General features: G+C 34.6%; 1 protein-coding gene across 3 annotated transcripts in view; it reads left to right on the top strand.

Annotated features, from left to right (window-relative positions):
- Positions 1-25,375, top strand: part of LOC140155839 (BMP-binding endothelial regulator protein-like) — a 57,648-nt gene that overhangs the window by 11,048 nt on the left and 21,225 nt on the right. For all 3 annotated transcript variants that reach the window (XM_072178828.1, XM_072178827.1, XM_072178826.1), the window contains 8 exons: positions 10,461-10,546; positions 15,661-15,760; positions 17,929-18,011; positions 18,343-18,433; positions 19,893-19,996; positions 21,741-21,840; positions 24,255-24,361; positions 24,923-25,060. In XM_072178828.1, coding sequence (XP_072034929.1) covers positions 10,461-10,546; positions 15,661-15,760; positions 17,929-18,011; positions 18,343-18,433; positions 19,893-19,996; positions 21,741-21,840; positions 24,255-24,361; positions 24,923-25,060 — 809 coding nt within the window. The remainder of the gene's footprint in view (positions 1-10,460; positions 10,547-15,660; positions 15,761-17,928; positions 18,012-18,342; positions 18,434-19,892; positions 19,997-21,740; positions 21,841-24,254; positions 24,362-24,922; positions 25,061-25,375) is intronic.

The following is a 25,375-nucleotide window of genomic DNA, read 5'->3' as shown; positions in this document are numbered from 1 at the left end:
GCACCTGCCATCATTCAATTTAACTATGTAGATTCTATACCATGCCTTTAGGCATTGTCTTTTCTTTATACCTTTGTCCATTGAAATCATGAAGTCAATTCCAGTTCAAAGTTATTGTGGTGGTAAAAATGGGAATCTATAGAAAGTATATAGTTTCGTGAACTATTATACTTGTATTATTACATATTTTTGTAGTTTAGCATGTAGGTCCCTGTCGTTGTCAAACTTGAAAAAACGTATACATTATTATGGCACCAATATGGCAATAAAAAATAAAATACTTCACAAACACCCACCACACAAAAAAGAGATCAGCGGTAAATGAAGAAATTCGCAACAATGTCTAAAAATCGACTTGACGACAAACCCATATAGCAATTTCAGTGTGTTCAGCTATACTATAAAGTTTTGCCTTTCATTCGGTCCTTATACAATAGGCTGAACTTCACAAGCTCGACAATTCAATAAATAAATAATTTAAAAAAAGCATTCCAAAATGTAACTTTAATACCATGTACCATTGAAGGTAGCACAATTTTAATACCAGCTACACTCTTAGAAAAATGGTTCATCAGGTCTAAAATGGTTCTTTTTGACCTTTCCAAAACCCTTTTCTGGTCTGAAATCATTAATGGTTCCACATACAGGACAGCCCAAGAACCATTTTAAGTTCTACTTAGAATGTATTAAATAAATTTTAAAAAGCATTCCAAAATGTAACTTTAATGCCATGTACCATTTAAGGTGTAGCACATTTTAATGGTATTAAAATACCAGTTGTATAATACACGATAATGCAATTATGGTAACTACAAGAACTACATTTTAATACAAGAGCATTCCCCGTTCACTAAGTATTCTATATTAGAAATTGATTATTGAAATTGAACACGTTTTGCTTTATACCTGTTCAGTTCAGTTCAGTTTTATTTCATCAAATTCATCCATTAAATAAATACAATATAAAAAAGCATTTACAAACATCGTATAATATGGTGAAATGATGAGGATGCCACTGAACGCAGAGCGTGTTGTTGTGGCACCCTTTACAGAAGTTAGTATTAAATAATTATGATAAACTTTAGACTTTAAATTTTTATAATAATAATAAATACAATAGCAAGATATATGCCTTGTGGGTTAGGTATAAACTAATTATCACAAGAGCTGTGCTTTCAATTATAAATCAATGAGTAGTGATGGTGAAAATAACAACCAAACCTACACAGTAGGTGTAAAAGGTTGTAAAATCCCATTATAATATAAAACAGTTCAGGCATGGCATAAGTATTACGGTACAATAATAACAAAAATGTAAAAATTAGCCCGGGTGAAAGCATAAGCACATGATTGCACGTGCACTAAGTTATAACTAACATAGCAGGTAACTATGTAACCTGTGATACTAAACGAGGCGAGGATAATAATATGAACCTGTTAGGCGAGAATCAGATCATCTCCTGCAGTGAAGTAAATTTAAAAACGACGTGCAGGCGTCTAGGGGTTAAACTAGCAATGCAATAACAGTTCAGGGAGTTTAGGACCTTGTAAATTTTTCCGGTGGTAAAAGTGATTGTTACTATCATAATCTATTAGCTTCAACTGGATGATATTGAAACAGATCCCCGTTAATTCTTCGTATCTCACCGCGTTTAAACAGTATATGTAATGCGATCAAGCAAAATGAGTCTGATGTCGATCAAAATCAAAAATCAGTTTTCAATATCATTATATCAGCCATTCTCAGAACTTTATTTTGTTGAAAACCCCATCATAATTAGACTTATGGTTCCAAAGATATGGCAATTTTAGTGTTGCTCAGAACAATAAAATACAAAGGAAGTTGAATACTATTATTGATTATATCTCAAAATCAATATTCCCGACATCCGACTCATTTTGCTTGATTGCATCACATATTAGTGTGGCCACCCTGTGCGTACAAGGTAAAAGCTTTCAGTTTAAACACATTCAAGGGCAAAATCAATATTAACACCAGTTTCTTTTTGGTGTTTTTTTACTTTCAAACTTGTAAACATTAGTGTCCAACCAATATATGAAGTGGAATAATACAATATATTATACATACAGTTCAAATATGACGACACATAACATAGAATCATGATCAAAGTAAAATGACGACGGTTGCAAAGCGTTTGGACGTCAAGAGGTTTGAATACAGTAATGTGCTATCTTCAGTAGATAACATTGCTTACTTACATGTAGTGCGTATAATACCATGGCAGATTATGAGATCATAACATGCATGTAGGATGAGCGCACAAGGTCACTTGCATGTTTGTTCTAATTTGTCCCCTTGGGCGTGGGTGTAGGGGGTGTGGGGGTGGGGGTGGGGGTGTGTGTGTGGGGGGGGGGGTGCAGGGTTTTTTGGGGGGTGTTGTGTTGTTTAAATTGTAACTGGTAAAGAGTGATGAGTTGGTTTAGTGTTTTTAGATATTCCACATTGGTAGCGCAAGAATTGGTAAATTTACATCGATCAAGTTTGTTAATTGTTTTCTTACATTATTCTATGGAACATTTACAGACCAATTGAGAAACGTTATTTGAGTGTAACAGCCCAGCATGAATTCTAGCCACATGTCCTTAATTGTATAATATTTCTCATAGCATTGTTATTAAAATATTAATTTGAGCACTTTTGACACCATTAGAACTTCCTGCTGCCGTCGGCGTGAAGAGAAAGTTACAAAACTCCCACAATTAGTGTTACTTTTATTAATGGAATAAAATGTGTTTTCACAGGACTTAATTTCTTGTCGTGCTGTAAGGGAGGTTAGACATGCTGGGTATTCCCGTCACACGGAGGTTAAGCAAAGAACATTACATACTGGGTGTGAGCCGCTCTGTGGTGTCAGTGAGAAAATTGCTTTGCAAAAATCTATATATGCTGTTTAATGTAATTTGACTGCAGGCAAGGCTCTGAGATTTTTTTATTTGAAATCAAGTGATTTCACTCTGACATGCTCCTGTATATGTATAGTATTGTTAATTCTCTATGATAATTCGCTCTTAAAGGTTGACAAACGACTAAAACATCACAATAATAAGAGTAGGCCATTTTTGTAGAGCATTAATTAAATCATATATATTTTTATGCAACATTTGAACACGTACTATTATGTTTATACTGGTTTTAATATACATCTTATGACATTTATGACGGTATACTCGCGTCTCATAAAGTTACTTTTGCTTCCTTTATTTGGATGGCGCTAGCGTTATTCATAACAAAGTATACATATATCAAACAAAACATGTTTTATGACTTAACAATATTTTCTTTCAGATAATATTAGCGCTGTAGGTTGATTTCGGATATCTTATAGGCCTATACCCTGTAGTCTGCGACTACCATAATTGTCATGATTGTAAGATAAAACTAAAAGTTTTAATGTGCCGAGTCAGCGGCAACCCTCTCGAGAATATTGTGTGTGCTTCAAGTGAACTCAATGGGACACGGTTTAAGGCCTACATTAAGTATGTTAAGACATATCAAGCCGTAAGGAAAGCGAAGACTTACGTTTTTCTTTAATCAAATCATGATTTTGGAGCAAAAATATGAAACTAACAGAACCCCATACTGTGTGGTACGAGGGTTTGATAAAGAAGTTGTTTTGTCGTCCAGAAATAAGCATCAAGAACTTGAGCTTGAGGGTGATGGTGCATTTTATGGTAATTTTTATCATCAATTTATTAGTTTCAAGTTACCATGAGGCGTGACATACTTTGTTCTTTTGCTGACAAGTTTCCGGTTTGTTAACAGCCATCTTAATAAATGATCGCACTCCTGATGCAAAGACCACCACGTCATTTCTTATTGTGTACACCGCGAGGCAGTACTCTCTGTGGAATGGAGCAAAGTTCTTGACCAATAATACCCTATAGGAACTCTTTTATCGAAGTCTAGAAATATCGAAGTGGTGATCTTCCAAAATGTCTGATGTGTGGTGTATTCGCTGTCAAACACCCCTCGATAACTTTCCATCGTGTTTGCTCTTTCATTCCATCTAAGTCCCATATACTGATCCATAAGATGTAACATAATTATAAGACGCTCAAGAAAAATTAAACAGAAGACCGGGTCATTGGCACAAATGAATGATGAAGTGAGCATCTGCTATATGTAAGCAAGATCACTGGTCCTGTCCTCCGGTCCACTTATTCTCATCATTTTTATTCGTATCAATTTACATAAGTTAAGTACAATTAATATTTTTCTGCCAAACATTATCTTAAATTTGATAAATAAAACTTTAATAATTTTAAACCTTATTAAAGTTATTTTCATCTTGAAATTGTGCTTTAAATTATATTTTCTATATTATAAATTTATGTTCTATCAATAGGGTGAATCAGAGCAGATATTTTAATTGACATTGAACATGATATGTGAACTAACAAAACATCCTGAAGGATATTGCATTAATGACACAATGCGTCTCTCGATCAACCTCAACTCATCACACCCACTGTCTCTTTACCTCTTTACCTCTGCCTCTTTTTGTTCACTGATCTTTAATGCACTTAAGATTTACTCTTAGAAATTACATATATTACTATAAATATCAAGTCTTAGCAAGAAAAAGCTTAATATTGTCGCTTGCAGGTATGTTATGACGGCACTGCATGCATAGGTTTTGGTTAATAACGGCCTGGTAAGACAACACCAAAGGATCTGACTATCTTAAACTGAGAGCATATTGCTGTTGGCATACATCACACTCTGTTTGTTTTTCGTTTGTTATTCTGAACAGATGTACATTATTTGTTCTGGATTACACACCCAAGGCATTTTATTAAGATGCTCAGTTGATATTAAACCAACATTTATGAAACATTAGAAAATTAAACCGCATTCTTATAGTCTTTGGAGGACCTGTTGAAATGTACACAATATGTGCCAGAGTTAACTTTGTATATCGCCCACGTTTTTAGCATTTTGTGTCTTTTTTGATACTATTAATTGTTCCGTAATCATGCGAACGTCAGCGAAATAAAACAATTAATATAAAACACCTTGATCAAAGTTTTTGCAAACAATAAAATTCAAGATACAATATACAATCAACGTAAATGTACAAACATGTACGCTGTAAATATTGTTTTGTTTTATTGTTTTATTTTAATGATATCAAAATATATGCAAGTTGCTTCTTTAAAACTGATTTTAAACCAGGCTTGCCAGATTATTGTTTAATGTAATGCGAAATATGCAAAACTGCAAGATCAAAAGGGGAGTGAGTAACAATAGTAACATACACTCTTTTAGGCTGAACCTCTGGGTCCAGCAAAAAATGATGAAAAAAAAGTAATAATAAATATTTTTTTCAAAATGAAACGAAAACAGCGAATGATATAGGTCTTGCGTTGCGCGTAAATGTCCGAGAAATTGTTCAAAATGACAGGGCAAGTCAGGTCGCAACTGTTTAACAATTAGGTAGGAAATCACAAAAAATCACACTAATTTCCCGTGTACTTAAAAACGACATACATGATAGGGAACAGGGCACGTCCATGCGAAATAATTGCCAATACACTTCTAGTGAACCGTAAGAGTAATTCTTTCTATCTTTTCATAACACACCATTAACTATTTTGTATTCCATTTTGTGAATGAAAGCAGAAATTTTATGACTCTTTTGTACCAATTATATTCTTATTTTGAACTTATGAACTCCGTTTTAGCATGTTTGGTGTCATCTTTCTTCATTAAAATTGTCAACACTTTGTGTGAGTACTCCTTGTGGATTATGAGATATATACGGACAAATATTTAATGACGGGACTTAATTGATGGTTCTCTGAAATTAATGTAGAACCTTTATTGGTTCTACAAAAGGTTCTTAGATTTCCACGATCCCTTTTGAATTTGAAGGTTCTGAGGAGAACATAATTCCTATTCAACCTTTAAGGTTCTTAAAAATTTAGAACCATTTGGAGAACCAAAAAATGAATTTCAGAGATCCTCAACGCTCCTTAATTCTATGGCTTCTCCTAAGAACTTCCAAGGGTTCTCCTGGCAGGACAAAAGAAGGTTCCTTCAAATGGCTCTTGATTGCTCAGTTTTATAAATCGTGTAATATTGAGATACCGTAAAAACTCGATAATTAGCATATGTGCTTACTATCGAGCGCTTTTAAAACTGATGCAAACATGAAGAGCCCCATCCACCAAAGTGTAAAGGGTTTTGAGCAATACACATACTTATGTACGAACAAGTAAACCTGCAAATGTGTGTCTTGACCCATTAGCTCAGTTGGTAGAGCGCCAGACTTGGTACAATTTCATGTTTTCAAAAGCGCTCGATAGTAAAGCACATATGCTAACTATCGAGTTTTTACGGTATTCTTCTTTTTTTTCAGCCAGCCTTTAACATAACCGATGGGCTTTTTAGTCATGTCAGTAGATTTAAATAGCTCGTTATACTTGTGACAACATGCACGATAAGTTCGAAGCCTAGTAAAACCTCTTCAAAGCTTTCGGGCATACTATCAAACTCCTTCAACATGTTCAACCCCAGCATCATGCATGATTAGCGACAATTTAATTGATGGCCTACGGTTATCATGGCAAGCAATTCATAAAGAGTTTCTTTTAGCATGTTTAGTCAGACATCAATATAGACTTTAGTGGTTTCACTCTTTTAATAATTATATCTAGCATTGATCTTGTATGCGACACGGTCCACGTCCCTAGTACCGCCCAAGTACTCTAAGGGTATTGTTGATTGCGTTCATTATCCGTATTTAGGTACTATTGGGACGTCGTCTTTGATATTTCATGTGGAACTGAGCATAAAATACTAAACAAATTTTAACCTGCCCGACTTATATTGTTGGTATCCGATGGAATGGCAGCGTAGAACTAATTTTAACAAGAATTAATTGCACCATAATTGCTATGGTTTCGTGAACATTTTGGTGGAACACTTAATTTGTATTATCTCCCATGTATTTTAGTTCTAATTGGTTCCATTATACCCGACGAGGTGCCCACCATTTAAGATCAAGTTGAAAAGCGATTTTGAAATAAACAAGTTGACATATTTTGCTAAACTATTTCCTTATGCCATGCAATAATTGCAATAAAATATCCCATTATTGTATTGTGTAAATATTTCTATTGCACCTTTGCGATCAAAATTTATACCATTTTGCTTTAATATATTGATTTGAACGTCGGTGAGTGCCGTTGATTTTATGAATGTATTCACTGTAGCTTTCGAATAACTTAAAAATATGTCCCATAGATAGGCCTAGATGATAACGACTAAACACACTAATGATGCAGATTGTTCAACATCGACCCACCCTGCTGGTACAATCAAATGTTGTTTTATTATTATTACTATCAATACAGTGATGTCAAAAGATTATGATAATATGACAGATCCAATAATGAACGCATGCCTTCTCCGATTACGCATAAAAAATTAAGAGTTCTTCTTCTATTATTAAATAAACATTTGTTTATATTTAGCCTTTTGACAGATTCGCGACAGTGCAACTAATTGGTTAGGTTGATCTAAGACTTTCCCAGAATGCAATAGGAATGAGTTTTGATAGAATTGTCCTGTGCCCGGGCTTTAGTGATGCTATCCGCAGTGAGCGTTGTATGCCGAATTATGTAAACATTACTTTCAACACATACAGAGAAAATATAAGTGTATAAATAATTGTGTTTAAACTTTTTGAACCATTTTTATGATTTTACTTGTTGTGTACATTAATTTCAATCAGTAAAAACTTCTAAAACAATGTAACCGTCCCATCTTAACTTAGAATTTAGAAAGCAAATTAATTAAAGTAACATTTATGAATTTATTCGAGTATTGAATCTCTGAAAATCTTGAATAAAATGGTGGCAAAAAGAAACAAAACACAATGACATTGACCTAACCTAATTACTACAGAATAATTTAACGCTGTCGCAGTGCGTTGTGGGATAGCAACCTGCTTGGGGTTCTCATCATTATTATCTTGTCGTCGATCAGGTGTCGCCTCTTCGTTTTATACCTCTTTGCACTTCCTTTGTATTTCTCAACAGAGGCGGAGGTTTTCGGACACCCGAAGCGCGAAATAAAGAACATATATAACCACATATGCCGAACTACCAGGAACCCTGGCGCGGGATAATTTGATAGTTTGGCCTTGTTCGGCGTCCTTAACTTATTTCGATTTTGTAAAATGAAGCGTTAAAATACCCTATACCATTTTGAATTTTTTGAAAACCTCAATTGACCATCTAAAACTTTTAAAAATAGCCCACCCGTGAGCTAACAGCACTTTTAAGATCCAACACCAACACTCTGGAACCAACAAAAGAACTATAATTCATTTTCAGTTTTTGCGGAAAATGTAGCCTATCCTTAAAAGTATTAAGGTAAACCCATATGCCAACGCCCGGGCCAAAGTTTCAGAATGGTCAGTTTCAAAGAAGTAGTATTCTGCTTAAATGTCTTAGTCCCACTGTAATACGTCTGACATGGGAAATTACAGAAAAGGCAGATAAGTTAAAGTTTGGAGTTATGAATTAGAGAGTTGACAGGAGCTGTGGGAGTTAAAACGTTGGGAGTTTATGTTTACGGGTGCCGGGACGTGTGCATGTTCCCATTAGCTTCCTGTGAACTCTCTTATTCATAACTCCAAACATTTCTGCTTTTTCTGTCATTTCTGTTTTCTGTCTTTTACAGCTACCGTGGGACGATATATCGTCCGGAAAAAGCCGACCTTTAAGTCGTCCCTTTCATCTCATAATACATGACATTGATAGTACAGTACTTTTTATAGATGCCTATTTAACAGTAATAATTAATTCCATATTCCATAATGGACATTCCATCCTTGAATAATGTTCAAATTAGTCATATTCAATTTCGGCACAGTGACCTTAACACCATTACGTCAAAAGGAACATGATTAATATAATAATAATATAATATTATTAATGGTATCAATATAATGATAACAAGGCTAAACGTGGACTTGAATGAACAAAACTCGCTTTAATGCGTTTAGATAAATCAAAAGGCTTTACAATTTGTGTTACAATTTGCACTCTATAAAATCATCAAAATGGTTTTTATGGCCATATTTCAGGCAATTTATATTCCAATGCCAGGCACATTAAAACAAATAATGCCCGTGCCCTTTGTTTTAGGTGACGGGTAACATATAAAAAGTAACGTGTAGTTTTACAGAAACATTTTAGTACACTGTCACTGATGCAATTGTATTCAGTTACACAACTTTCCTACCGGGCATTAAACATTTCAAACACTAGTACCGTACCTTAGACATGTTCTAAAAGAACTGTGAAGTTATATTATATTGACAGGAAGTAAATATTTCTTATGTACGGCACATCTTTTTTGAGGTATTTATTTAGATTTGTTTAATGCTTTTTCACTTTTTTCTTAATAACAAGTAAAGTTGACAACAAATGAACGTGTTATAAATCATTTGCATCGAACAAAAAAGAACAAAACAAGAAAAAAAAATCGCAACCGGAAATGAAATAAAGGGATACACTGTATTGACTTTTGGCGTATGATATTTAAATGTGACTCAAAGAGTTAAGAAGTTAAGCTATTGACCTCTTGTACAGGTAACAATAATGAAGATGACACTAATCGTAGCCTGTGTGTGGCCATGATCATTATTTTGATCTTGGTCTTCCGTGGGATGCAATCTAGTAAAACTGTCCTGGTATTGACGTGGTGGCCCCCTGTGCCATCCTGAGTTACATCCTTATTAATAATTGACTCAACAACTTGGAATAGGCCTACAAGTAATTACGAATGACAATATCGAGACAATAAGGAGGCCCGCCACGAATATCTTCATTTCTTTAATTATTTATAGATTTTTTCGCGCATATTACCAAAAACCATTCCATATTACCCATATTACCGCATGAAAAAAGCTAAGGAGTGTCAAATTCATTTCGAATTTCCTGACTTTTCATCTTGTTATACATGATATCAGCCAAGGATCAGCTGGAATATCATAAGCTTTCCTATCACTGACATTCGAATGGACATATACTACCGTTGGCAATTCAAATTCGCATTTATATGAGTCATTATTATAGGTTGGCACAATTATTCACATATTTTGTCTCTTTGATGCCAGTGCATGTTTAATGCAAACATTTTGATTTCTCAACATATATATCATCACAACACGCGTGACTCATGATATATTTGTTTTGAGATATGTTCAGCGAGTTTCCCGTCATTCGTAGGGTAACACCGCCTACTCTCTGTTGCCAATAAATAGGTCGCGCGACTTCTCTCTCATCTCTGCTCATGCTGCAGTTTAAACCACCGTTTGTCATCAGATGCTCATTTAAGCACTACTTAAAGTCCAATCATCATCATTTATTTCATTTTCTCCCCAATGATTCGCCTATTCATCCGTGTATTTTTTCCCCTACAGGGTCAACCGCGATGTGTGACAAGGAAGGTGAAGTCATTCAGTTGCCTTTTCTGGCTGAGAACCCCTGCATATCCTGCGTCTGCAAAGTGAGTATAGAAAATAAATCCGAACCAAAATGAGATCAAAAGAAGATAATTGTCTGTAACAAGCATGTTTTAAAACACCAAAAGTCATAATATTGTGGGTTTTATTTCATTCATGTCGACATATTGTGACTGAAATATTCTTTGAATTAAGATTGGTAACCACAAGAATTCGAAGCATACCCCTTTAAAAATAATTAACAATTCATATTCAATTAAGGGCAAATATGTCAAGATTAATAATTTCCGTTAGCCTATTAAAACGTAGAGAAATACCGTAAAAACTCGATAGTTAGCATATGTGCTTACTATCGAGCGCTTTTAAAATATATTCAAACATGAAGAGCCCCATCCACAAAAGTGTAAGGGTTTTGATCAAATCATCGATACACATAGTTATATACGAACAAGTAAACATGCAAATTTGTGTCTCAACTGGACTTTTTCATGTTTCATGTTTTCATCAAAAGCGCTCGATAGTAAGCAAAATTAGCAAATATGCTAACTATCGAGTTTTTACGGTAGTTAACTTGCATATATCACAGTATCACCAGCTAGCCTATGAACACAATTTGAGATTTGACTGCAGAAAACATGATAAGGAAGACAGTGTATGGAGAAGGATTAGAGGAAGCAAACAAAAAAAACCAAAAAAGAATTTTGAGATGAAGATTTAAAAAGACGAAAATAAGTACGAGGAAACATAGGAACGGAGAATAAGCAAAGACAGTGTACATTAACAATTATAGTGACAATTAACAAAATAAATTGTAATCGCAAAAGGTTTTAATCAAAGTGATACAAATGTTGACTAACAAGTAAAAAAAAGAAGAAGAAAAGAAGGCAAGTTGCACTTTTCTCTTCTCAAGACCTGTGTCCGGTATCCAGATGCTTGTAAGCATGATCAATGTAGGGAAACGTGACATTTGATGAGTTTGTTAGGGCATGCCTTTCAGATATCGCATACCACCCTAAATTGTGTCAGTTGCAATTATTCATTAGAAGAATATCTAACCATTTCTTTGTGTACATAGTACAGAAGTTCCTGTCATTTAAACAAACATAAAGAATACAAGTTAGAGTGCAAGATTTTTTGCGAATAAAATGTCAATCTTGATGATATCTTAATTGTTTTTCATCTTGGATTAAAATAACGACTTCATAGACTTCTATAAACTACAAAAGCTTAACCTGGTTCTGAAGTGCATGGTGTCAGAAACGATTTAGGTATCAAAGAGCTACAGTACCTGAACTTTTTGACCCTATTTACAGAGCCGTCACCCCAGGGTGGGCACCTGCCTGGTGCAGACCTGTGCCTAGTTCATTATTGTGTCTTTTGTCCCCTACCCACTGTGTCTCATGACCCCACAAAAGTTGAAGGTAGAATGCCGTTGCCCTCTTTCCTTCCATCAAGAGCTTGCAGCAAGATGGAATCATTACACGGTAAACTGGTAACAAACATTGTTGAGATAAGCTGAAATTGATGAAAGATTGTGATTATAGGAGTGTCGAAAAGTTAAGCCCAATGCTCATGTCCTCGAGTACTAGTATATCCAAATCAGTGCCTAGGAATATATCGGTATACATAGGTAATGCGCAGAATCTTCTTCTCGAATATTATATCAAATTTTTCCTTAAAATTTAAAATGACTAGATATGACTAGTTTAAATCAATGCAAGATTACGTTATGATTCTTCTTATAGCATGAACAGCAGATAATTTATGATTCATAATGTAAAATAGCTTTTAAGCCTAGTACCATGACCAAGTACCTCACACATGCATGCCTTCCAGGTCTGTTGCCGGCTACTTTCCTTGTATTCAATGCATGAACTAATGAACTTATTAAACAGATTAACAAAATCAATCATTTCATTAACTTTCACTGAATCATTTCAGGTGTGAAAAAGCTATACACACGCTTAGTTTTTTCCCTGTATATTATTAGGCACCCGTGTCGTTGACATACTTAAATACAAAGCAAATAAATTGTAATTCATATTAGAACAAATAAACCCAAGGAGATATGGGGTCTTGTTAATATTACAAATAATAGTTGAATAAATGCCATGATCTTTATCAGCTGCATGTCGGTATAGATATAGGTCAAAATGAAATTCAAATTAATCACAATTTTGCTGCATTAATTTGCTTGTTCATCATGCAGTCATTTCGCCGTCAGCATTTACATATAAAAAGTAATTATCCCCTTTAAATTCAATTTGTGAGAATATTTAGCGCGCTTGATGTTACACTAGTTATATTGAAGAAAATGGTTTGTATCTAGGTGTAGATTATTCACGTATTCTGTATAGTGCACAACGTACTACTGGGTTGCACAACTTCAAATGAAAGAAATTGTTGTCTTTATTATGTATTTACACATGAAACAAGTATTATTCTATATGTTTAATATTGGGATGGGAAAATGCATGCATTGTAATTGTAGAAAGCACACGTGTTGCATATTTTGTGTAATTTTGCATGATCTCTAAGCTGATAATACCTAAATTGAGACCGGAATAGAACCCGCGAATACAAAGATGATTACACATAATATAAAAAAAAATAATGAAAATCTATATTTTAATATACATAAATGTCGATTAATTTGTATTGGGAGAAAGTTATGTTGATGTTTGGCGAAGAAGCCCCATTCACCTTAAAGACCCATGTTTGATTGATTACAATAAACTCGCCAGCCCGGAAGCAATTGGATTTGTCGACCACTTACCGATCAAGAAAAAAACGTCAAAATGGTCTATACTTGAAAGCATTGGCTATTAGAAATCAAATTCTCATATCAATAGGACTCTTGATTTCCGACCAATTAGGGCAATGGCGCTTTAAGTTACTGAAGTTTTACTGTGTGCTTTAAACAATGTTAAAAGAATATCGCGCGCTGATGTGAGATACTGATGCTGATGATGATGACACAGATGACGAAGATGTTGTTGTTGTTTATTGTTGTTGTTGTTGTTGTTGTTGTTGTTGTTGTTGTTGTTGTTGTTGTTGATGATGATGATGATGATGATGACGATGATGATGATGATGATGATGATGACGATGACGACGACGACGATGATGATGATGATGATGATGATGATGATGATGATGATGATGATGATGATGATGACGATGACGACGACGATGATGATGATGATGATGATGATGATGATGATGATAATGATGATGATGACAGATTCACAATCAAGTGATTTCCGATCAGTTGGTGATGTGTAAAAATAGGGTTGTTTTTCCTGTACCGGGTTTGCCACATACAAACCTATTTTGTCAGGCTGTTGGTTCACTCAATCGCACTGAGTTGAGATTTTGTTTCTTCTAGAGGAAATGAAAGAGGTTTCAAACGTTCTTGTCACTGACAGCCTACAGGTCAGGTCAATAGTCTTCAGGACGTGTAAAAAGGGCATCCATGAGTCCGGTACAAATTTGAGACTGATGTAATGCTACTGATGTTCTTCACTTGTTCATTGACTTGTTTACTGTCAAATTAAATGAAGATAACTTGTTATTAAAACAAAATTGCAGATTAAATGAAAGTTACAATCATGATAGAAACACAATCATGAAGCTTTATGTACAGCTATTCCTATTTTTTTAATCGAACAAAAAACCTAATTGTTATTGCAATAAGCCAATTCAACTCAAATAGGTTTCTGCAACACCCACTAAGGAAGATACGGTTCCCTCATGATAACCGTCTCTGTGACATAAATCGATGCAAAGGTCAGACATCGGTATATCATCATTATTATTATTATTATTATTATTTATTATCTTTACCCAGGGTATACCCGAATCAGCTTAAAGCTGTTCTAACCGGGGCCCTGCAATATACAATTAAGTTACAACAATATTAAAAGACACTCTTATAAAATATAGTAATTATACATAAAAACACATGATTTAGATATATATACAAACAATTATGGCACGTAATTTCATATAATCATAGGTATATACAACTTTAAAAACACATCAAATCAAGCGAATATGCAATCTACTTCAGATGGCTACTTTTATACATTGTCTTAAACGACTGAACATTGACGGCATTTCTAGTAGGCGGGTCAATATTATTCCACAACTTAACGCCACTATAGCTGAACGAAAATTTAAAAGACTCGATGTCAGTACCATGAACAATGGGTGGAAGAGCTAGCAAATCAGCTGCAGCTTGCCTCGTAACACGATCGTGATTGTCACGCACATAATTAAACATATTATTTAAATACTGTGGAGCGAGACCATTAAGACATTTATAAATCATTAGAGCTTTGAAATAATCATTCTCTTCTCTTTTTGTTACACGTGTCACATACCGTAAAGATGTTGTTACAATAACAGTTTCTATATATGTCTCAAACACATCAAACATGTCACAATTCAATCTTCTGACAATACACCCCTTAGCTGTGTGGTAACCTTCTCCTCCCCTTTATATTGATGCGAGATATAACGGCTTGTGGTCAACTTTATTATCAATTTTGCGTTGAGGATTTAATGATTAGGAATGTTAAGGTGGTATTGGAGGCATTTTCTAGAAATATAATAGAAACCATATTCCAAACAATTAAGCCTTCTATCCTTCGTAATATTATCTTGTATTTGAATGTTAATATTATAAATATAATTATAGTGTTTCTCCCAACATTTAACATTCATTAAGTTAAATTATGTTTCATGCCATCTTTGTTGTGAGTAGACAATAGTGGAGGACAATATTCTTATAGTGTAACAGCTGCTTCTTACAATAATCATAAAACAAATTTCTTGAACATTTGAATGATTTGTAGAGCCGTATGATTTGTGTATTTTCACTAAACACGGTTAGCTTAATTATTTTAAATTACATTTTAGCTGTGTAAAATGTGGAAAGTACTATATAAATGGAATAAAATAAATAAATATGTAATAATAAACCTATCTGATATTCATTTTCAACTATAGCCATCAAAAGTACTTGCTCTTACATCTTTTAGAAAAGTATCACTGTTATTCTGAATATAACATGAATTGTAAGAAATAAGTGTTCTACATAACCTGACTAACGCTTTCATCTTATTATCTTGATTATTTTTCTTTTATTTTATAGAAAAAAGTAGTAACATGTCGTCGGCAAACCTGTCCTAATCTCGATGGGTGCGCTCTCATCATAACTTCTCTTGGGATAGACTGTTGCGAGAAATGTAAAAGTAAGTACCCACAAAATCGGTGCAATTATAAATCTAATTGGTCGATATTGTTAATAAATACTAATATTATGTTGGTTTATAAAGATGTGTAAGTGGTCATTCAAATACAATTAGAGATATTTGCCCACCCAAGAAGTACCTGGACAATACATATCTATCTGTTATATAAATATACAAAAATCAGCTAAATTGAAAATAAGTAGTTTGACAATTTTCCAAGATGTGAATGGACATCATCTGAAGAGTCATTAGGAACTATATCTAAACATTTTGACAACTTATCCAAACCTCTACTTATCAGCAGCAAATCATACAACTTGGGGACGCTTCTGTTTTATTTCAATGACAATGATAAATAATGCGTATAAGATTGACCTGTTTGTATAGATGAGTACAATGATTACGAGACACATTGCCAGTTTGCTCTTGTTTTTAAGAACACCAGGTCTAATTCAAGTGCCCCTTAAAAGCCTGAGTCACTTCATGTTTATTATTAATGGTCATCTCAAATACGCTGTTGCAGAGATTGAGATTGTCTTAATATACATTATGTATCTCGTCTTTTCAAATTATTGCATTAATGCCCATAACGAAATAATTATTATATATCTTCGTATATTAACATTATACAGTTGAGTATACCTCTGATCTACGATTGTGTATCTATTAAAGTTAATATAGCCCAGCTTATATTATAGAAGACTGTTACAATTACATTTTATTTCCGCACATATCTATAACCCAAAAAGGTATGCGGGTACGTCTGAGAGTTTAATACCAGATTACAACAGAACACATATTTGCCTTTTGTTGCAGATTTATTTCCGCTATCTCTCACTGTCTCGACATTTCACACAAACTATAACTACAGCTATTCAATTTTTTAAACAAATCTTATATCCTTAAAAAATGAGTATGAAATGGATTAATATAAGTAAAGTTGTCTAATCTTATTTGCTAAGCAATTAATTCTGGTTGACTGATGAACCATGTGTATAGAGAACGTGGATATGAATATGATATGAAATTAAGTCAATTCAAGGAATTTTTTTAAACTGTTACAGTTTTTTCGCATCTGCGCATGCTCAGACTATATGTGAACTAATCTTCTATAATTGAATATGTAACTTGTGCGAATAATCGCTTATCCATCTCCAAAGAATTGTGCAGTAGGAGCTAGATTTGCTTGAGAATAAGTTGAGATAATTGCCCTAATCCTCTTCCAATGTATTTCACTATCCATCCACAGAGCTAAGTTAGATTTGCAAGATTTTCACATATCCTGTTTGATAATTCATCTTCTTACATTCCTCTTATTCTTCACCTTATTTGTAACAAAATCTTATTGACGCCCGGAAATATTGGGTGAACGACTTATGAAAAGCTGTTTGGCAGCGTTTTGACAGCATTTGACATTTATTGAAGATAGGATAGGACTTTCGTATCGATATACATATCTCCACTTTCTTTTGCTTTAAGCATATTCTTAGTGCAAGATCCACAAAACACCTACGGGCAGCAAGGCCAATATTTCTTGGCATTGGACTTTGGAGACGTAGAAGAGATCTGCCATATTAACCTTGCTGATCAGGTGCTAATTAGTGTGCAGTATGTTGTGTGGTCACTATAATCATCTATATATGGACAAAGCAAAATAAAGTTGAGCTCAAGCAACATCCAGTACATGTGTACATAGCGCGTAATATTATATATATATAGAGATGGGAACTTGTACATACTCTCTAAATGTAAAAGAGTGAAATTTCACTCTTTAATAGAGTGGACATGCACTCTTTTGAGAGTTAATCACACTCTTTCCAGATGGCTATACTCTTTCCAGATTGAAATTCACCACATTTTTCATGAAGGCAATCTATTGTATTTTACTAACATCCACATGACTGTGACTTTTTACATTGCTACTGTTAAAAGGCAAAGTATATACCATATATATTCTCAGGTCTAAAATTAAAGTCTCATCCACGTCACAAATAGCAGGATTGAAAGGTGAATGAACTGGGGAAAAAAGAAGATTGAATTTCGTTAAATGAATGCAATGTCATCGCAATCGGGCTTGCCTGTGATATGCGCGGTCCTAGCAGTTTAGTGTTTCCACAAGAAACAAGAGTAAATCTTAATTGAATTGCTTTGATTTGTTGCATCTATAGGTTGTAAGTACAATGGTGAGATGCATGCTAGTGGTGACCGATGGGTATCTCCGTCTCATCCATGCCAAGTGTTCCAGTGCCAGGTCAGTACTGTCTTTCTACATGATTTCAGGGTGTCTCAAAAATGTTTGTGCAATTGATGATATTGTAAAAAATATAAATATTCTATCATTCTTTAGGAGAAGATAACGAATACCTATATATACACTTATTCAATTTGAGTTCGTTGTCATAAGTCCATCTTTACATGCACCAATCAGGTCCCCAATAAATGAAATATCTGCACTTTAAGTTAAATGATAACTATCGGTTGGAACATCAAAGAAAAGAAACAATAAGTGGCAAAATTTGGTCCCTAAAAGATTTGTGTAAAGCCATAACATATATTGTGTTTATTTGTTTGTTGTTTTCCAGGAGGGAGTAGTGACAGCTACAGTATTACAGTGTGCCCCACAGTGTGACAATCCAGTACATATTGAAGGCCAATGCTGCCCCGTCTGCCTAGGTAAGCATGTAACTGTAAGGAAGGGAATTGCAACATATATGCAAGTCGAATGAAATAATAATTTAACGAAACAGTTTCATTTGGCAAACATTGCCATTTGCCAGTCTGACGCCAAACTAATGTTGATTGAAATATGTTGTGGAATGACTGGATACATTCATATTTCGTAATAGATTACTCAGAGTATGTTTTTTCCAAAGAGCCAATACTAAAAAATATGTCTATTTGGCCGATATAGAGCAAAACGTATTGCCGGCCGGCCGGCCAATTCTGACTCCCTAGCTCCGAGACTGGGTTTTATTGGCGTTTCCCTTCATTATACTAAATGCTGTCAAGTGTAACTTAACTAACAGCAACATTTTAAGAAGTGTGGCGATCAGATAATTCCTAAAACAAGGTGCACGAGCCGTATCTGCATCTTATACACGTCAGTCTACAACGGACATACACTATTTCTCGTATTACATTTAAAAATTACATCTGTGACCCTGTTTTAGGCACTGGGGTTTGGGCATTGGGAAACATGAAGCATTAAGTGTAGCCTAGGTTTATATATATATACTAGTGCACCTGCAGCTGTGAGAGCCCTGATGCTGTGAGAGCACTGGCATGATAGCATTTCTGTTTGACCCCAGATGACCTTGGTGTAATTTTTTCATGCCCCCTCATACAAAGGATTCCACCTATCAAGTTTAAGCCCAATAGGGCAAAGTTTAAATTTAGCCCCTACATGACCTTTGACCTCGGTTGACCTCAATTTTATTTTGCGCATATATTCCCCTCGCATCAAGGATTCCACCCACCAATTTTGAGCCCGATAGGACAAAGTTTGAAATCCATGACCTTTGACCTTTGACCTCGGATGACCTCCATATAATGTTTTTCATGCTCCCCTCATACGAAGGTTTCGACCCACCAAGTTTGAGCCCGATCGGACAAAGTTTGAAATTTGACCCCTCCGTAATGACCTTTGACCTCGGTTGACCTCGATTTTATTTCACGCATTATATTCCCCTCCTATCAAGGATTCCACCCACCAAATTTGGGCCCGATCGGACAAAGTTTGAAATTTTGACCTTTGACCTTGACCTCCGATGACCCTCAAAACCAAATGGCCAACATGCTTTTCCCAATACCTACCTATATCCAAAATTTCAGCACGATGCGTTGAAGTGCGGCGAAACGCATAGCCGGACAGACAGATAGATAGATAGATACACAGATACACAGATAGACAGAGACCGCTTATTATTTTATTAGTATAGATATACCTATATAATATAAAAATTAGGTATTTATTTATTTATTTTATATTATTATTATTATAAGCTCTGCAATAATGCATCGAGCACTTTTTGCTGCAACTGATATAACTTTTGTGTTATATACCTATATATATATAAACATGATAAAGAAGGTTAATCAACAATTTTTCTGTGTGTCAATTTCATATTTGCAGGTGATGGAACTACCTCAATGTGTACAGATAGCCACGGCAACAAGTATTCCGATGGGGAAACCTTCACCTCACCTGAAGATCCTTGTATTAACTGTTCCTGTGAGGTGAGAAACTGCCCGTGCAACACGCACATATATCATGAATCATAAGGTTGTGTTTAAATGCTACACTTTACGGTATGACTAATTAAAGGTTGATTTGATTTTAGAATAGGGTTAGGATTAATAATGTATTGGTAGGTGTGAAAAAGTGTTTCAAAATCTTTCTACTATAGTTTTTGATTATTTAAATTCAGTTTCTTGCGAAGGAACATTTAAAGCCGTTGTGCATCTAAATAATATTTACTGGATATGACCTATATGGTTCTTGCAGCCTGTGTAGCAAATGCTATCTTCAATTACACAGAGCACCAAGACAAGTCACGGTTAGCCCTACCTTTAGGGATTTGTTATAATTATTTAAGATTACATTTTAGATCTTGTTATATCATGATGACAATTTAATACTTGGATGAGTTATTTCAAATCACCTGCATGAACACTGGTTTGGCAATTAAATCCCCAATGACTAATTGACGTAATTTGCATTTAAACAATGCAGACATTGTATTAGCACTGTTGTTTTTAAGGGTATTTAACGTCTTAACAATGACCAGTTTTGTCGTTTCTGCAAATTCACCCTGACAACAACTTGATAATTAACTCCGGTGAAATTTGCCTTTTCCTTAAATTATCCAGGCGTTGTATTGTTTACACGTAATATTCAAACAACTTCAGATTTGCATTTTGCTAATATGAGTAACTCAAGTATTGATTAAGACCATAAGAAGTCGATTTGCTATCGTAATTGATTACATGTATTCCTGACCGGCATGCAATGCAATAAATATTTACAATATATTTATATAACTTTTATAGGTAGGTTTTAAAAATTGACTATGAATATTCATGTGGAATTGTGGGATAGCGTTAAATTGTTTCAAGTAAAGATCCCGAGACGTGAAGTGTCGAAACTTAATTAGCCTAGATTGCGGGCATTCCCCAGCAAACATCCACCCAGCGTTATGTCATATGGTTACACGATGACAAAAATTGGGGCCTCGTTGCCTTCAAGTTCAAAATCGAACAAAAAAATCATCGTGAGTGGGCTAAACAGGTGAAAGAGGTTTTCTTGCATTAAAAAATACAAATAACATTTATGAAAGCAGACATTAATCCAAGCACTGATTCCCGCGCGCGCCGAGTAATTCTAATAGATACCTTGTCTCGTTCGTGCCATTTGAGTGTTCAAAACATTGACAGTTCACGTCAGTTTGTCTATGAGTTTTATTTGCTACACTGGTAAAGGCAGACTTTTTTGCTTAAATTGAAATGTCAGGGTAAATTAGAAATATTGAATAAAATCCAATTGTAACAAAGCCATGAAAGACAATATAATTTAAAAGAATAAAGTGAAAAAATAAAGTACATAGACGTGCGTGACTTGTGTGATGCATTGCAGATACATTGATATAATCATTGTTAACGACATTATGGCGACATCCTCCGTAGATTATGATCACATTTTGCTGTAAGGTGACCTCTGTGAACTGATGATGCTGTAATGATCATGTTTGTAAATCAGATGCAACAATTCTCGTTCGTTGGTTTGCCCGGGGAGCAAGTATGTTAAATTGTTCATGTTATCCTTTTTATTTCTACTGGAAAGCATTAATTAATACTGCGATAATTAAAATAATAATAAAAACCGAAGCGCTCTCACTCCTATGTAGAAAGCACTTCGTTTCACCGGTGCATTTATATTTTCTGAACGTTTGTTATTTTAATTTCATTTTGTTATTATTTTCAGAATAACAAAGTAATATGCCAGAAGCAAGCTTGTCCAGTACTGTCTTGTCCCGATGTTCAAACTAAAATACCAGAAGGAGAATGCTGTCCCAAATGCATGGGTAAGTATAAGATGTGTGTAGTAATTAAACTTTATAATGATGTCAGTTCATTCACTTATTCACTTGATATATTGTAAACAGTGTCTTTCAAAGGGAAAAATAAACAGTTCCATAGATTACAAACATTAATGTACTACTGATGAAGAAATCTAAGTATAACAATATAATTGTATCTGTTACAAAGTATTTCTTTAAGATCACGTATGTAGTAATTGTTATGAGCCAATTAGAATTCAGGATAAGCATTATTATGAGCCAATTAGACTAAATTTTGACAAAAAAACAAACAAAACTACTAGAGGGTTAAAAATGACTCCAACCGATTTGGAACTATACATTTTGCATTCAAACACAGCTGCCCAAACTATTCAATTCATAATTGCTGCAGTTTTATGGAAACTTCATATTTGAAGATCCACTGGACCATGGAATGTAATTTTACACTATAATTGCGTTAAATGTGTATAATGAGCACAGTAATTACCAATCATCAGACTGCTTTTAGTCCTCTGTCAAGCAATCTTTTTCCTATTAGTTGCAAATTGTAACTAATTAAGTTTAGTGTTTACGCATTAGTAGGTTTTACCAGGCCATGGTAGAGTTCCACGGATCACCACCGATATGTGGAGTTTATTTATTTCACTTAGTCTTTTTTAAAGCATTTTTTTTGTCAATTTGATCATTAATATCTATTTCATGAAACATTGCAAATATCTCGCTCTGTATGTGTGAATTGCCATGCAGCGTCGACAGCTCGGGAATGGTTTGCGCATGCGACAGGTGCTCTTCGTATGTATAAAATACATACGAAGCATGATAATTTTGAATATCAGAGTTTGTCTATCACATTGCTTTCACGTTTTACATTTATTCGGTCGATAAGCACCAGTATGTTTGTTCCAAATATGCAAAAATTTGAATCCGGATGAATCATGAATTGTATGGTGCCCTGCTCTCTTTATCTCTCTAAGCTTATGATTCCAAATAGACAATTCACTCCGAAAAGAGTGAAATTTATCATTTCTAGTGCCTTCTTTAAAGAATCACTTCAAAAAGACTTGCCCCTTATGGGTCTTTAAAGAGTGCTCGTTTTGCATTACATTCAGAGATTGGTTATACCTTTAATTAAGTACATTTTCCCCTATAGCCGCCTCTGCACTGCCCACTAACCTTTGAATATGATCTTGGTTATTGACGTAACATGTCGCTCTATATATATACGATATTGTCTTTGGTGGGAACTGGGAAAAATAGGTATAGCACATTAACAGTCTGACTGAGGAACAAACACGTCACTCTTTGAATATATCTGTATTTAATGGGGAAGTTATCGTTTTAACTCCAAATAAATGTTACCTGGAATTATTTGATTCCAAACTATATGACAAACTAGATCTGTCGTTACAACCAAATAATCCATCACAATAATCCATCTTGTCGAGATTGATTGTCGAGATAAGGAAGCAAAAGTGTCAACGAGCGTTTCAGACTTGAAACACCGATCTCCCATCTCTGTCTGTGAATTGTTAAACTATTTTATTATGAAGAACTGGGATCCAAAGCAAAATTGTTAGCCTTTAACCTTTTCATCAGCATGAAAAAGGCAATAATAGGTTACCCCCTCCCAGACACTTACGGTGTGAATACCCCATTGGCGGGCGGCAGCTGTCGCCAGGACTAGCCGCGCCTGAACCTTGTTGAATACATACATGTCTCACTAAATCTCGATTAGTATCTTTACATATCCATAATTGCCTATTTGTGGCTTGGTGAGACAGCCCAACTGATCCGTCAAAATGTCCAATTTAAAGGCGACTAAAGTCAAGGTCAATAAAAGTTAAATGTATTAGATAGCTTCCATGGGTTGTCTTGCTGGATACCTCTTGCCTCAAAGTGAGAATATCTTGATTCATACTCAGATTCGCGGACGCAAATTTTTCGCCGCAAAACAGTCAATCAGATCTTATCGCGATACTCGGCTGATGCCTTGATGAATGGTCGTTTTTATATTACTTTGCATTGAATGATCATTAATTAAAAAAAAAAAAGATCATTTAACATTTTGAAACACATAAATTTATTTTATGTAATCATGGTAATGGTAACAGTTGGTAATAGTCAAACTTTGTCATTACTGTACTTTTCTACAATTTTGCCCACATTTCAGTGTAATGTAGCCTATATATTTACCTATATGTGTCTCAGCTCATTATAGTACCTGTAACATACCAAGTACCATTAACATGAACCTTAGATTGTAGAGACGTCTTGTCGAGGCCGAGAAGTTTGAGTCATAACAATGATTTTATTATTGCATTTTATAAATCTTTAAAAAAAAAGAAAGGTCGTCGAAGGTTTAAATAAGTGTAAATTGTTTTAATCTTTCTCATGTATTTTGTTCCATTTCATTGCAGCACAAAGGAAAGTGTTTGATCTAGGAAATCGATGTCTTTTCCAAAACGAGGTGTACGACGATGGGGAAACGGTTTTACAAGACACTTGCACTACGTGTATGTGCTTGGTAAGTTGGTTTTCTGTGTCAAAATGAAGGAAATGAAATTTGAACACTACCTGTCCTGTGTGCATTTTAATTGACAGAACTTGCTATTGTACTTTTGACGTACAATAAACCCGGACAATAAATCATTTGTTTTGCTAAATGACTGACTTGAAATTAAACTTGGTGTTTCAAAGAGGAGCAGAGTGGTCCATGCAATGGTCCAGGCCTTTGACTCAGGTTCAAGAGGTACCCAGTCAATTCCTGGTGGAGGCAAATATCAAAAAATGATCCGCTCTTACTCCATTTATATTGTGGTACATATGCAGTTAATGACAAAGATCTCACAGCCAGTTCTGATTGGCTGTCTATATACACTACCCTGAGAATCATAGGAGAACAGTGTCTGACATTAAGTATGAAACAGTATACCTATGAATTTCTGCATACTCAAATTAAATGAAGTGACTAAAAATAAACCCACACAATAAAAAGACATAAAAGTGCAGAAGTATATAAATTACACAGCAATGAACAATATAAATTAACATTATATTAATTGTCATATTTATCTATTTATTTTAGGATTCCTCAGTTGTTTGTCAAAAACAAACCTGTCCATCTATATCAGGATGTCCAGACCAAGATATAATCTATCCAGACGATGCATGTTGTCCTAGATGTAAACCACAAACATGTACTTATGAGGACACAATATATCAGGTAACTATACTCTGTCCGGCTGCACTACTCCCCATTCCAGAAAAATACAGCACTAATTTTTTTGAATAAAAAATATTATCCTGTTTTGCCAACTGAAACATAGCTAAATCCTAATCTTTAGTTAGTCTTAACTGGCAATCAAAGTCAAATTTTAATATTTTTGCAATTTGAGGGAAAATGGTCCAAAAAACATTCAAAATCTTGAGTATAAGGTTAAAGTTAGCTCATAATTTTAATATTATATGTTGTTTTTGCTAATTGGTTATGAAAAAGATTGGAAAATAGAATGCATAACTTGAAATTAGTCTTTGTTTA

Source organism: Amphiura filiformis, chromosome 6, assembly GCF_039555335.1.
Source record: "Amphiura filiformis chromosome 6, Afil_fr2py, whole genome shotgun sequence".
NCBI lineage: Eukaryota > Metazoa > Echinodermata > Ophiuroidea > Amphilepidida > Amphiuridae > Amphiura > Amphiura filiformis.
This window is presented reverse-complemented; position numbering and strand designations above follow the sequence as displayed.